We start from the raw sequence: 13,439 nt of genomic DNA on the forward strand, positions 1-13,439 counted from the left end.
TAATTGCCATGCAGTCTCCCGGGGCTACAAGGGTACAGAAAGGCCAAAAAATAAGATGAAATATTAACCTCTCTTGAGCTGCCACTGAGTTTTACTGGGGGAGAGAGTGGTAGTGTGGGCAGTGTTTTACTGAACTCAGTTTAAATTTCAGGAGACAGGGATAGTTTTCCTCCACACACTGAGCTAGAGAGTCAACGCTACTCTTATTCTCTAATACTTCTGGTCAGGAACATTGAGAATGTGTGCCGTTTTTCATTCCCTTCCCACTGGAGAAGTACACGATTCTACAGAAGTACAGAAAGGAGGGGGAGGGGAAGAAAATGAAAACAGATTCACAGCCTGGCTCACAGGGAACAGGAGACGGCTAAAGCACACTGAATTAGAGCCGAAGGACGTACCGCTTCTGCACACAGCTTCCCGTCCTCTGGGGACGAGGCCACCTTCTCCATCACTTGAAGGGCTCTGTTGAGGTAGCCGGGTTGCCACAGCAGAGGCATGTTATGGTACACAGCCCGGAGCCCTCGCTGCAACTCCACCTTCCCTGTGGCCAAAAAGAACAATGAAGATGGCTCAGGCATGGCTTCCCACTACTTTTGAGGCCGAGGACTTGAAAGCAAAGTGAATATGCACCTGGCAGCTCTAGAAATCAAGAATCATTTCAAATATGTACCAAGAGCTTCATCCTGGCGAGTGACCTGGTGCCATTTCAGATGGATGATGAAGAATATGGTAAATTCACCAAATCCATTTTTTAAATACGAAACTGTACAAATTTGCTTTTTTTCTTTTGTACTTGGGCTGGTGGAAATTATCATGAGGATGTATGAATCACAGGGCTGAGGGAAGTTTAGAAAGGTTGATATATCTGTCTCTTTAAGTGGAACTACCCTTATAAAACGAGTCAAACAACTGAAATACTATTTTTGTTTCAAGAACAAAATCTTCCTCAGAAAAAGAATTCCCACAATTCTCCTACAGTGAAAATCTCGTCAACATATGACAACTTTCCCTGCCAGCAAATGTTTGACATTTTTCAAAACGCTCCAAAACATCCCATCGACTGTCCTTTATTTGAGCTTCATCGGTACTTAAGCCATAAAGTCTGCATCATCCTTCTTGGATCTCGGGACATGAATGTTTTTCTTGATTCCTCAAACCGTCACAAGTGGAGCTCCAGACATGGACACCAGACACCAGGGGCCTCAGGTGGGGCGAGGGGCTGTCTCTGTGTTCCTGGGGAATAGAAGCCCTCTCTGCACGGATGGCCAAAGTCACCTTGAGCTGCCAGGTCTTAAAGCCACCTTAACTTATCGTTCCTGGGAAGGAGGATTGGGAGGGCTATAGTAGGGCAGAAATAGACAAAGCTTATCAGGTGACAGCTAATTTTAGACTTTAAGATACTTGGGGCTGGACTGCAGTCACATTCTGGGAAAGCTGCTTCCACTGGGGCCGGGTGAGGCCGTGCAGCACATGACACAGTGAGAGCAAAGAGCTTTTTCATCTGACAGCCACCAGTCCCGAAGCACCAGGGCCTCTGCAGAGACAGTGGTGACCACATACATTTTCTTAGTCCTGACGGCTCTCTGAATAATTCACATAGTATAACAGTTCCGAATGATCACCTGAAGGCAAAGGCAAAACGCATAAGCCAACAGCAAAAGGAGATGGCATATAAGGAGAAAACGATTTTATTTTTTATTTAAAAAAATAAAAAAAAAATTTTTTAATGTTTGTTTATTTTTGAGAGACAGAGACAGAGCACGAGCAGGGGAAAGGCAGAGAGAGAGGGAGACACAGAATCTGAAGCAGGCTCCAGGCTCTAAGCTGCCAGCACAGAGCCTACGTGGGGCTCAAACCCATGAACCAGGAGATCATGACCTGAGCCTAAGTTGGATGCTTAACCAAATGAGCCACTCAGGGGCCCCTAAAATTTTTCTAACGTTTATTTATTTTTGAGAAAGAGACAGTGTGAGTGGGGGAGGAGCAGAAAGAGAGGGAGACACAGAATCCAGAGCAGGCTCCAGGCTCCAAGCTGTCAGCACAGAGCCTGACGCAGGGCTTGAACTTGCAAACTGCAAGATCATAACCTGAGCTGAAGTCAGACACTTAACCGAGTGCGCCACCCAGGTGCTCCGAGAAAACAATTTTTAAAAAAGAGTGGTCAATTTCTTTTGCTAGTCTGATAGCCAATTGATAAACTCTAAATTCCTTTCCCTACATCAGTCTATATTAGAATCAGCACCCGAGAATGCCACACTACATTTTGTTGGTGAAGATCAATTTCAAAACTGCTAAAACTTTGATGATTTTCATAAAACAAAGGTAAGTCAAAGCAGTGCATGGTCAAGAGAAGGTACCTTCTGAAATGCCTGTCTACTTAAGACAAAGAATGGAAGAACAATGAAATAATATGCATTTAAGAAACTCTGTAAATCAGGACACATTTTATGCACACTTAGGTTGGATGTTAACTGCCCTGATTTCATACAACTCAAGTTCTGAGGCTTCGATCTCCTGACCTGTCTTTCAATTCAGTCAGGGAATGAAAGTAAAGCAACCAATCCCCTGCTTGGCCCAGTCACACTGTGCCAAATGAACCTCTCTGCTTTCTCTAAGTGTTACTAGACATGCTGTCTGAGCTTCCCTTCCCTCACCTGAAAACGATACCAAGGATGCGAGTTCAACCCTAAGTCTTGATTTCTTACCTCCTGGACTTCAGGTCTAAAAGAGACAGAAAGATCTTTGTTAATACTGGGAAACATTTTACTAGCTGGCTGGTTTTCCCAAGAGAAGGCCAGAACTTTCCATTCTTTATCCCTTCCTCACATTGATTACCACAAAATATGATCCAAAGCCACCAGAACTAGTTTTCACCTTACCAGTGGTAACAGGTTTTAGAAGCCTCTTTATTGTCTCTTAAGGCATAAGTCCATAAGTGTAAAGCTACCAAGGTCTATTTTTACGTATAAAAATGAAAGCTGTAGCATATGAATACAATCATACATGATGTATGAATAAAGCTGTATGAATAAAATCATTAGCACACTGAAATCAAAATAAAAATTTATTACAAAGTAGAAGACTGCATCTGTTCTATCCACGAAGAACAATATTTGTAAAGATCACTTAGCTTACCAAGAAGTGCATAGCCATACAACTGGGAACTCAACCCCACTGAGTTCTTTTGCTTTAGGCCTGGGAGTAATAGCGATGCACCAAAATTCCTCTCCTCTTCCCACTGCAACAGAATAAACCAGATCATGGTCCAGCCAAGCAACAAATTTGATTTTTAATGATTTTTAATGGGGGGGGGGGGGGAACATGTTATAGCATTAAGTAAAAAAAACAAAAAACAAAAAAAATAACAAAATAACAAAGCTATAGGTTCACTATGATCCTAATTTTATAAAGAGAAGATATTTATGTTTAATGAATAACATAGAAAAGAAATACCCTCTGTTTACAGATTTCTGGGTAATGAAATTAAGAGCAGTTTTGGTTTTTTGCTTTATACTTTCATTATCTTCCACATTTCTGGCAATGAATAAGAGTTCCTTTTGCAATCAGAAAAGCAAAACAAAACAAAAATAAAGAGTACACTCTGGACCAACAATGCCTTGAGACAATCAGTAAAGATTACACATGCTGTCAGCCCAATATTCATTCATTCACGTTGCTATAGCATGCTGGGGCCAGCTTTTGAATTTTAAACAATTCAGCAATGATAAGACTCCTTCTACTTCACAGTGTAAAATTAAATACAACTATTAGGTTGCTTTTAGATAGATCTGTGCCTCTTAAAAATAAATTGGACAATCAGAAACACTTAGTGATCATTTCTTTCAACTCAGGGTGCAAAATTACACTTCATTAAAATTGGAGCTTTTTGAGACATGGGGGGGAAGGGGCAAAAATACAAGCATTGCTGAGCCTGCTACAGGGCAGCAAGAATAGTGAAGAGGGCTCGCATAGACTCTGGGCTCAGAGGACAGCCTTGGCAACCATCCAGACAATGAGAGCTGTGATCTTCCTGGTGCCATATGGGTGCACGTCAGCCAGGGCCCTTGTCCTGGCTTGAAAACAAACAACACAAAGCTCAGGGTGCCCTGCGCTGGTCTTTGCAGTCAGAGGTCAGGAAGGAAGCAGGGAACGAATGAGGCGTACAGGCTACAATTGTAGCCAGGTATAAGCGAGGCACCCTGGGTGTTAATGGGCACCCAAGCCTCTTTCCTGGGAATGGCCTTTGTGTACTACAAGCGTAATTTCTTAAGGTTTTTCTCAACCTTTGAAAAAAGCAAAAATCTTGGGAGGAAAAACAAAGCCTCCTCAGGCACTTGTGCAGCACAGATAAGTAAAAGCTGGTAATTTGAAGACCAGGGCATTTCACTTTCAAAAGCAAATCACCCTAAGGTTTGATTTCCCCCCACAAAAGCTGCATGAAAAGGGACCCAGTGAATAATAAAAAAGGAGCCTTAAATTTTTTTTTCTTTTCTTTAGGGAAAATCATGATCTGTAGTATCTAAATGTGATAGCGGTGAAAAGCCAAAAGAACGGTATCCTTGCTGCTCCGGGAATTGAGCAGGGGTGGTGATGGCAGCTGGAACAGGGACACTTCTGAAGGCACTTTTAGATGGATGAAAACCAACAAACGAAAGTCTTACAGATTTTTTTGGGATGATTCCCTGAAAATAATACAGCCACCACTGCTTATATGAGAAGCTATTTATGTGTTAATGTATGAGATCAGGTCTCTTCCAAACCTGTAGCTTCTGCTGTATGTACAATCAAGGACGAAGTCAGGTGCTATCGTACCAGGGTCCTCAAGGTTTTCCTACTTGGTGCTTCCCATTAATACAAAGCAAATCTCATTCTCCCTCTCTCCTCTCCACTCCCCTCCACTGCTAGGTATCTCAAAGCACCACCTACGTTAGCTGTCTCCTTTCTGCCCCTTGAACTTACTCCACAATCCACTCTAATTTCCTTTCCTGCTCCATTATTCTATGGAAACACAGGTTCCAATTGAGTGTCTTTAGGCCACTAAATTCAACGAACGTTTTAAAAGTCCTCATCTGACCTACCCTCTCAGAAGCATTCTAAACTATAAACCGCTCTTTTCCTGTGGTTTTTGTGACCTAATACAATCCTGATTGCCCATTTTCCTCTGTGCTTCACCTGCAGAAATTTATACCTATGTATATAAATTATGTCCCCAGTCCAAATGTTTCCATGAAGATCTCAATTTCCCTCATGAAATCTCTTGGTTGTCTCAAAGGCATCTCAAACTGCAATATGTTCATAGCCAAATAAATTCAGTCTTTTTCCAGGGTTCCCCTTGCAAACACATGACAACCTTTCCATCCAGATACACAAGTCAAAAACTGAGGAGATGATTTCACCAGTATGTTCCTGCCTCCACATATAGTTCTCCACCATATGCTATCTGCCTCCCAAATATGTTCATTGGCTACTCTTAAGTCCATACATTCTGGTCCCCACCTGACCATTACTGCCTACTGAGACAACCATAGTTGATCTAATCTCCTAACCACATTATAGCCGATGTATCTCTTCAAAATTCAAATTGGATCATGTTACCCCTTCTTCTTAAAACTTTTCAAATGCCTCTATTTTTAGGATGTACATAATACAGCTTAGCATGAATTACATTCTCCAACCTTACCTCACCCCATGCCCTTCTTACCATGCTCTCTGTTGCATTTACATTGTCTTCCTATCTTTTTCCAGCCCCTTTCTGCTTGCCATGTTTTTTCTGCCACAGGGCTTTTGCATGTGTTATTTCCTCTTTTTGGACTGTTCTTCCTCTCTTCAACCAGTTAATTCCTATTCATCTTTCAAGTATTAACTCCAGAAATATTTCCTGAAGGAAGCCATTCCTAACCTAAGTTTAGGATACAAACAAAAACTCCCCAATATAGACGCTTTTCATACAAGAGGTCTTTGTAGACCCATTGCAGCTATAATTTTAAATGCATGTATTTGGTTTGTTTTGCCTTGAATGCCTGTATTCTTTGACTGGAAGCAGGAAATGTTTGTTTACCACTGTACAACCAGTGCTTGGCAATATATGGAAGGCAGCAGTTGCTCAATATAAATTTAACGAACTAATGAATGTGAGCTGGATTCGATGGCCTTTTCAGTTCCTACCCAAACTAGGATTTTCTGATGTTACATTGGAAGTTGAGGGTAGACTATAGGGCCAGACCGCCTGGCTTCTCCAGGTGGCTTCAGCATCTACTAGCCGGGTGGCTATTATGTAACATCACTGCGCTCCAGTCTGCTCATCTGCATAGAGTTGTGAGGATTATATGCATTAATAAATTTAAAACACCAAGAACAGAGCTTGGTGTAAAGTGGGTACTATTTAAATATTGGTTACTGTTGTTACTGTTGTTATTCTTAGGATAACAAGAAACAATGATTAAATAGCCTTATCTAAGAAAGGAAATGAAACTTGGTCTTCTGGACTGACCAAGAGCAACCTTAGGAAAACACTGATGTGAAGTGAACACACCCAAGCTTGTGGTCAGTTAGCTGCCTCATTGCTTCTCTGATATGCAAGTCCCACTGTCAGTGAGAATCAGTTATCCAGTTCTGAATGTCTGAGGTGCATTCAGCTTAGCTCAAGTTTCAAAATGCGCCTAAGGACTTTCGCTTGAGATTCTTTCAAGTGAAGGGACATCCAGTTCCACGCTGTCAAAAGCCAGTCACTAAAATGTACAGAAGGAACACTCATTCCTGGTTGTTTGGGGTCTCAGAGCTGTGTATCAGATGGCTTCTTTCAGATTCTGGTGGCAAGGGTTTTCTCCAGGAACCTCATCCCTACTAAAGAGTCACTGCATGCTTCTAAGGCTCTCAGTAGTACTTTACGGTCCATCACTTACACTGAAGTCTGTCTTCTTGGCCAGGCAATGGTATAAAACATAGAGGGACAGAAGCTGAGTAGAAGGCACTTCAAAGGCTTCTTGCAGCATGATCTCGAAAACCACGGATAAAGCATCTGGCAAGAAGACCAAGTAAAGAGAGGAAATTAGTTTCAGGTAACATCTCTCCAAATCTGTATTTAACTATAAACAGTCTTAAAAAGTGGGGCATGAGAGGGGTGCCTGGGTGGCTCAGTCAGTTAAGTGTCTGGACTCTAGATTTTGGCTCAGGTCGTGATCTCACGGTTCATGGGTTTGAGCCCCACATCAGGCTCTGCACTGACAGTGTGCCGAGCCTGCTTGGGATTCTCTCTCTGCCTCTTTTCTCTCTCTGTCTCTCAAAAATAAATAAAACTTTTTTTTTTAAAGTAGGGCATGATAGAAAAACAAACAGAATTAAGAAGCAAAAAATGCGAGCTCTGATTCTAGCTCTTCCACAAACCAGATCTTTCCAAAGTCTTTAGCTTCTCTTGTGCTTATTATTATGTACTAAGTCAGGTGCTTTTGCACCAATCTTTTCAAGGACATTGAGTAATCTTAATTTCTCTTAAATCTTTCCAGTATCATCTTCATAATGATTACCATTTGTCCCATCTACTTCAAAAGACTTTTGGACAGTCCATCAAGATAGTACATATAAAAAATGCCTCATAAATTGTGAAGCAAATTTAAGGTATCATGTCCATCAGCTGGAGGAGCTAAGGCATACAGAAAGGAGGCAAATATATTTTCCAGGTCACCCTGACAAGCAGAGCAGAAGCTGGGTTGACTGCCCCATTCTGTGTTCCAGAACCTTCTCCCTGTTGGGGCAAAAGAAGACAAATGCTAGAGAGGATGGATCCTAAATCCCACGTATTGTTTTAGAGACAGAAAACTGATGGCTATAAAAAGGATAATCAGGCTCAGTTTAAAAAGACTTGAAACACTGGAAAGAAAAATACTCATTCATAAACTATAAGGCCCTGACTATAACACACAATATATTTGTTTCCACATGAATGCTGATCATAGAAGTTCAGACCTTGAGCAATTTTTATTTTCCTTTAAGATTCTACAACATAGATGGAAGCCAAGAAAATCAAGTTCAGACAATTTCTTTTCCGTAATATTTGTTGTTAAATTAGAGAATGCTAATATTGGTTTAAAATATGGTGCCAGCACATAACATAGGCACAACACATGTTTTTGACTAAGTAAGTTGCTGTGTTAACCAATTTTTACATATAATCATAAGAGTTAGCACTGACTTGCAGCTGTTCCTATCCAGCTGGTTTTGTACATGTTGTTATGGTTCCTAATGAGGCCATAGGCAAGAACTTCTATATTCTTTTTGCAAAGGGGGAAATGGAGATAGACAGACCAAGAAGTCATCTACTAAGTCAGTAGCAAATAAGGACCTGGAACGGATTTAAAACAAACAAACAAAAACTCCAAACAAACCAATATTTTAAAAGAACACAATTTTAAGCTAAAACTCCACTTTAAAAAAAAAAATCTGTTCTTTCAATTGTTCATTACTGAATCCAAAATTACACAAGAAAAATAAATCAAACTTACTTTATCTTTTATTTATATTCTGCAGATCATTCAGCTTGGGAAGTGAAATTAGACTGGCTTATATAATTAGCTAACTTTTCCTCCAAAATCATTTATGTACTTTGATACTGCCTATCCTATTAACAATAAAAACTATAATACTTTCTTTTTTTACTGTTATTTGAGAGACAGAGAATGAGCAGGGGAGAGGGGCAGAGGGAGAGAGACAGAAAAATCTTAAGCAGGCTCCATGATCACTGTGGAGCCCAATGCAGGGCTCCATCCCATGACCCTGCCTGCGATCATGGCCTGAGTTGAAATCAAGAGTTGGATACTCAACCAACTAAGCCACCCAGGTGCCCCAAAAGTATAATAGCTTCTAAATCTTTGCCATAAATGACAATAATCTTCATTAAAACCTTATTTTTAGAAATCTTCAATATTATTTACATTTAGGGCAAAAAAAGTCCTTTGACTCTTCTAACATACCTTTTAAAGAAAGAGTGCAGGCAGAAAACTGCTTCTAATAATTTTCCAATGATATACTATTAAATGTGATGTTCATGGAGCATAGATTAAGAAACAGGGAAAAGCTAATTACCTTCCATTTGAATTCAGGAAATGTAGGTTTAACACTGAGTGAGAAATAGACAAGAAGGGATAATTGATATTTCAAAAAATAACATATAGCAAATAATCTTTGGCAGTCAACAACTGCAAGCCTTTTGAGGGAGAAGATAAAGCAGAGATCCAAAGAGAAAGGAGAGAGGTGTCCACACTCAGGGCAGAAAGGTCCAGTCCCCAGCCTGAGCAGCAGGAAAGGTCATCGGTGCTGGTGTGCAGGAATGAGGGGATGGAACCCAATGGCAGGAATCACAGGATAAAACTGCCCGCCAGGGCATAACCACGTTCCTGAGGTAGTAACTCCCAAACACAGGCCTGGCTCCCTTGTGGCTTCTCAGTACCAACCCTGAGGATTAAATGGTAGAAGGGGAAAGCCAGTGTGTGTCTTTACACAGTGGCAAGATTCCTCTTTCCTTCTTCACTGTCAGCACAGCCACAAACACAAGCATGCTGTAATAGGATTCCCTGTCCCATGGAGACTGGCCAGGGTCCATCTGACTCCTCTGTAGTCTGTTGCAATCCCCATCTTTCCTCGGACTCCCTTATTGCAGTGGAAGTTGAGTCACTTTGAATTAATTGCACAGGATTAGAGAATTTTGAGGGTAAAGAGATCTCAGAGATTACTCATCCACTTATTCTACAGATGAGGAAACAAAAGCTTGGGGAGGTAAAATGACTCTCCTTCATAGCAAGTATACTGCTCTTTCCAGGAAGACAACTGATTTTATAGTCTTACATTCCACAAAGAATAACAACTGTGATTTTAAATTAAAATTAGCAAATGGTACTAAAAAGAGTCAAGCTAAGAACTGCATTACTATAATCTTAACCAGCCATGGGAGCTCAGGCAAGGTTTATTGCTTAACTAAATTCATTGTCCTTTGCACAAAGAGACATGAACAAATAAACCTGACAAACTCAGAGGAAAAAACCTGGATATGATTGTCCTATCTGGCCAAGTAGTATGGTAAATCAACTATGCATCTATTTCTGACTGAAAGAGTGATGTAAAGAGATGTCATTCTGAAATTTAGAAAACGAAATTGCCTATATTTACTTACCTTTAAGAGTTGAAGCTCCATTATAAATGGACCTGGGTTTGGTTTCTTACCTTTGTAATTTTCTTTTGTTATGAAAGAATCCATCAGTAAATTGAATGTAAAGTTATCTGGAAAAATTCCATATTGGACCTGTAACGGCAATGAAAATAAAAGGAAAATAAGAGAAATATATTCACTTTCATTGTTTATAATATATGCCTATGCATTATTCATGACAAAACTTGCCACCATTAGCTTTCAGACATTTGACTATCATTTTACAGCATCTGTGACAGTGAAATAAAACCTGTGACTCATGAGGTTTAGTAACTGGAACTTGGTCAGGGTAAGAAAGTTGTGAGTGGGTGTCTGATATAAGACGGTATGTGAAAATTAAAGCTCAATTCTAACACCTCATCAAAGCTAACAACAACAACAACAAAACAAACCAAAACAACAACTCTCCCCCGCCCTGATATGCCACTGGTTCTGTGATTCTTTTTATAAGGTATGATTATCAATGCAAAACTGGACTCTCACTCTCTCATGTGGATACACATTATCACATTATGCAGCATTAAAACAATGCAGCATGGTTTTCTGGTCTTTATTTTTTTCTCAAACTTTATTGAGCTATAACTGACATGCAACATGTAAGTTTAAGGTGTACAACATGATGATATAATACATACATATATATACACACTGAAAATGATTATGATTACCACAATAAGGTTAGTTAACACATCCATCATCTCACATAAGTACCACTGCATGTGCGCATGTGCCTGTGTGTATGTGTGGTAATGATAACATTTATGATCTTAGCAATTTGAGATACCATTGACTATTGTTAACTAGAGTCACCATGCTGTCCATTAGATCCTCAGAACTTACTTACCTTTTAACTTAAACTTTGTACCCTTTGACTAACATCTCTTCATTTCTCCCGACCCCCAGCCCCTGCAATCTACCATTCTATACTTTATTTCTATGAGTTTGGCTTTTTTGATTCCACATATAACTGAGATCATAGGGTATTTGTCTTTCCCTGACTGATTTATGTCACTGAGCATAATGACCTTAAAGCTCGTTCATGTGGTCACAAATGGCAAGATCTCCTTCATTCTGATGGCTAAACAATATTCCATTGCATAGATATACACCACATTTTCTTTATCCATTCATCTGTCACTGGACAAGGGTTGTTTCTATGGTTGACTATTGTGAATAATGCTGCAATGAATATGGGGGAGTAGGTATCTCTCTGAGATCCTATTTTCATTTCCTTTGGGTATACACCCAGAAGTGGGATTGCTGGATCATATGGTAGTTCTTTTTTAAATTTCTTGAGGAATCTCCACACCATCTCCCATAGTGGCTGCACCCGTGCACATTCCCACCAACAGTAAATAAGGGTTCTCTTTTTGCCACACCCACACCAGCACTTGGTATATCTTGTCTCTTAGACTGTTTTTTAAAGACCTTAGAAATATGCTAACAAAATATTACTAACTGAACTTCTGTTCATGAGCAGTAAAATATTCGAGAATCCAGATTTCCCAAAATGTGGATCCTTTAGCATCTGCCTAAGAATTTTCTAGGAGTGCTTTAAACAATGCAGATTTCTAAGCCTCAGACTTACAGAATTAGAATCTCTGGGAACAGGGCAAAGAAACCAGAAGTTTTAGTGAGCTTTCTATGTGATTTTCATGCACAATCAAGTGTGATTACTAATGATCTAGATTGTGGTTATATATTTATTTGTTTTAAATTCTTGCTTGAGGAGGATTAACTACCATCTTCCACCCTGCCCCATTCTTCCTCCACCAACTACCAGAAGTACCTGAGGAAAACTTTCAAATTATACACACCCCCTAGGGGAGTCTAATAGTCCTAACCCCCCAGTTGTGAATCACTGCTGAATTGAGTCACTGTTACAGTAGGCTGGATGGGATGCCTCAGATATATTGAAATGAAAAAATGGTTTAGAAGCCATTGTTTTAAAGGCTGGAGCTCGTGCGAAGTTTCTCTATTTCTCAAAGCAGTCATCCAATTCAGCACTAGTCCTCAGGGGGGCATGGCAAAACCAAAATATTTTAGAATGATAAATCATTAAAGCTAGAAGGAGCCTTAGATATCAATCGGTCGGTGATTCTCAACCCTGGCTTCAAATGAGAATCAACTTGGGAGCTTTAAATGGATACCAATGAGGGATGAATAGGCAGCGCACAAAGGATTTTAAGGGCAGTGAAACTATATGATACTACGTGACACTATAAATATATACATATCATTATACATTTGTCCCAACCCACAGAATGTACAATACCAAGAGTGAGCCCTAATGTAAACTGTGGACTCTGGGTGATTATGATGTGCCAATATAGCTTCATCAATTGTAAAAGATGGATCACTCTGATAGGGGATGTTGATAATGGGGGAAGCTGTGCATGTGTGGGCAGGGAGCATACAGGAAATCTCTGTATCTTCTGCTCAATTTTGCTGTGAACCTAAAGCTGCTCTAAAAAATAAAGTCTATTAAAAAAAATTTTAAGATATTAAGAAAAAAAAAAGTTAAAGTCTGTGCTCCAGAAAGATTAGTTAGATTAGAATCTTGGGGGTGGTGAAAAGCATCTCTAATTTTTAAAAGTGTCTTGTGTGATTCTAATGGACAGCCAGGGTTGAAGATCAACGGTTTAGTACAATTCACTTGACTCCGAGTTGAAAACACTAAGACCTAGACAGATAAAATTATGTGCCTGAACTTATGGGCACTTGGTGGAACTTATGAGGTTACAGCCTGGCTCTTCTGACTCCTTGTCCAGTGTTCTTTCCACGAAAAGACTAGAGCAACAGAAAATGAGATAAACTTTTCTGCATTTCTATACCCTTCTTGTTTTGTTTTCACAGACACCTTCTGTGAGTATAATCTGTGTCATTAAACTCTGAACTGATAAGAATAGGATTTGATTCATTCCTTCCTCTGGGCCTAACAGATTTATCAGTAAACCTGTTTATCTGCATTATTAAATGATAAGCTTCCTGAGGGCAAGGATAGGATACTGCTCATTTTTACAGACAATGCCATACCCAGTGCAATGTCTCACATACAAACTGTCTGCAATGCACATTAAGTTGAATTGGGTCCAAGTCATGGGACCAAAAGCTACCAAAACCAAAACTTTTATACCCTTTTGAGTTCTAACATACAAGCCCAGTGACACTAAAGAGGTAATATATTTTCACAGAAATACTGTTAAAATCTTTTTATGGTCAAACTAGAGTTATACCTTGA

At 39.9% G+C, this 13,439-nt stretch overlaps 1 protein-coding gene across 4 annotated transcripts in view; it reads right to left on the minus strand.

The window, feature by feature from the left end:
* MRPS27 (mitochondrial ribosomal protein S27) overlaps positions 1-13,439 on the minus strand; it is an 86,946-nt gene that overhangs the window by 5,507 nt on the left and 68,000 nt on the right. For all 4 annotated transcript variants that reach the window (XM_045061909.1, XM_003981054.5, XM_019835313.3 and 1 more), the window contains 4 exons: positions 10,213-10,291; positions 6,903-7,018; positions 3,136-3,238; positions 399-541 (listed from right to left, as the gene is read on the minus strand). In XM_045061909.1, coding sequence (XP_044917844.1) covers positions 399-541; positions 3,136-3,238; positions 6,903-7,018; positions 10,213-10,291 — 441 coding nt within the window. The remainder of the gene's footprint in view (positions 1-398; positions 542-3,135; positions 3,239-6,902; positions 7,019-10,212; positions 10,292-13,439) is intronic.

This window comes from Felis catus, chromosome A1 (assembly GCF_018350175.1).
Source record: "Felis catus isolate Fca126 chromosome A1, F.catus_Fca126_mat1.0, whole genome shotgun sequence".
NCBI classification, from domain to species: domain Eukaryota; kingdom Metazoa; phylum Chordata; class Mammalia; order Carnivora; family Felidae; genus Felis; species Felis catus.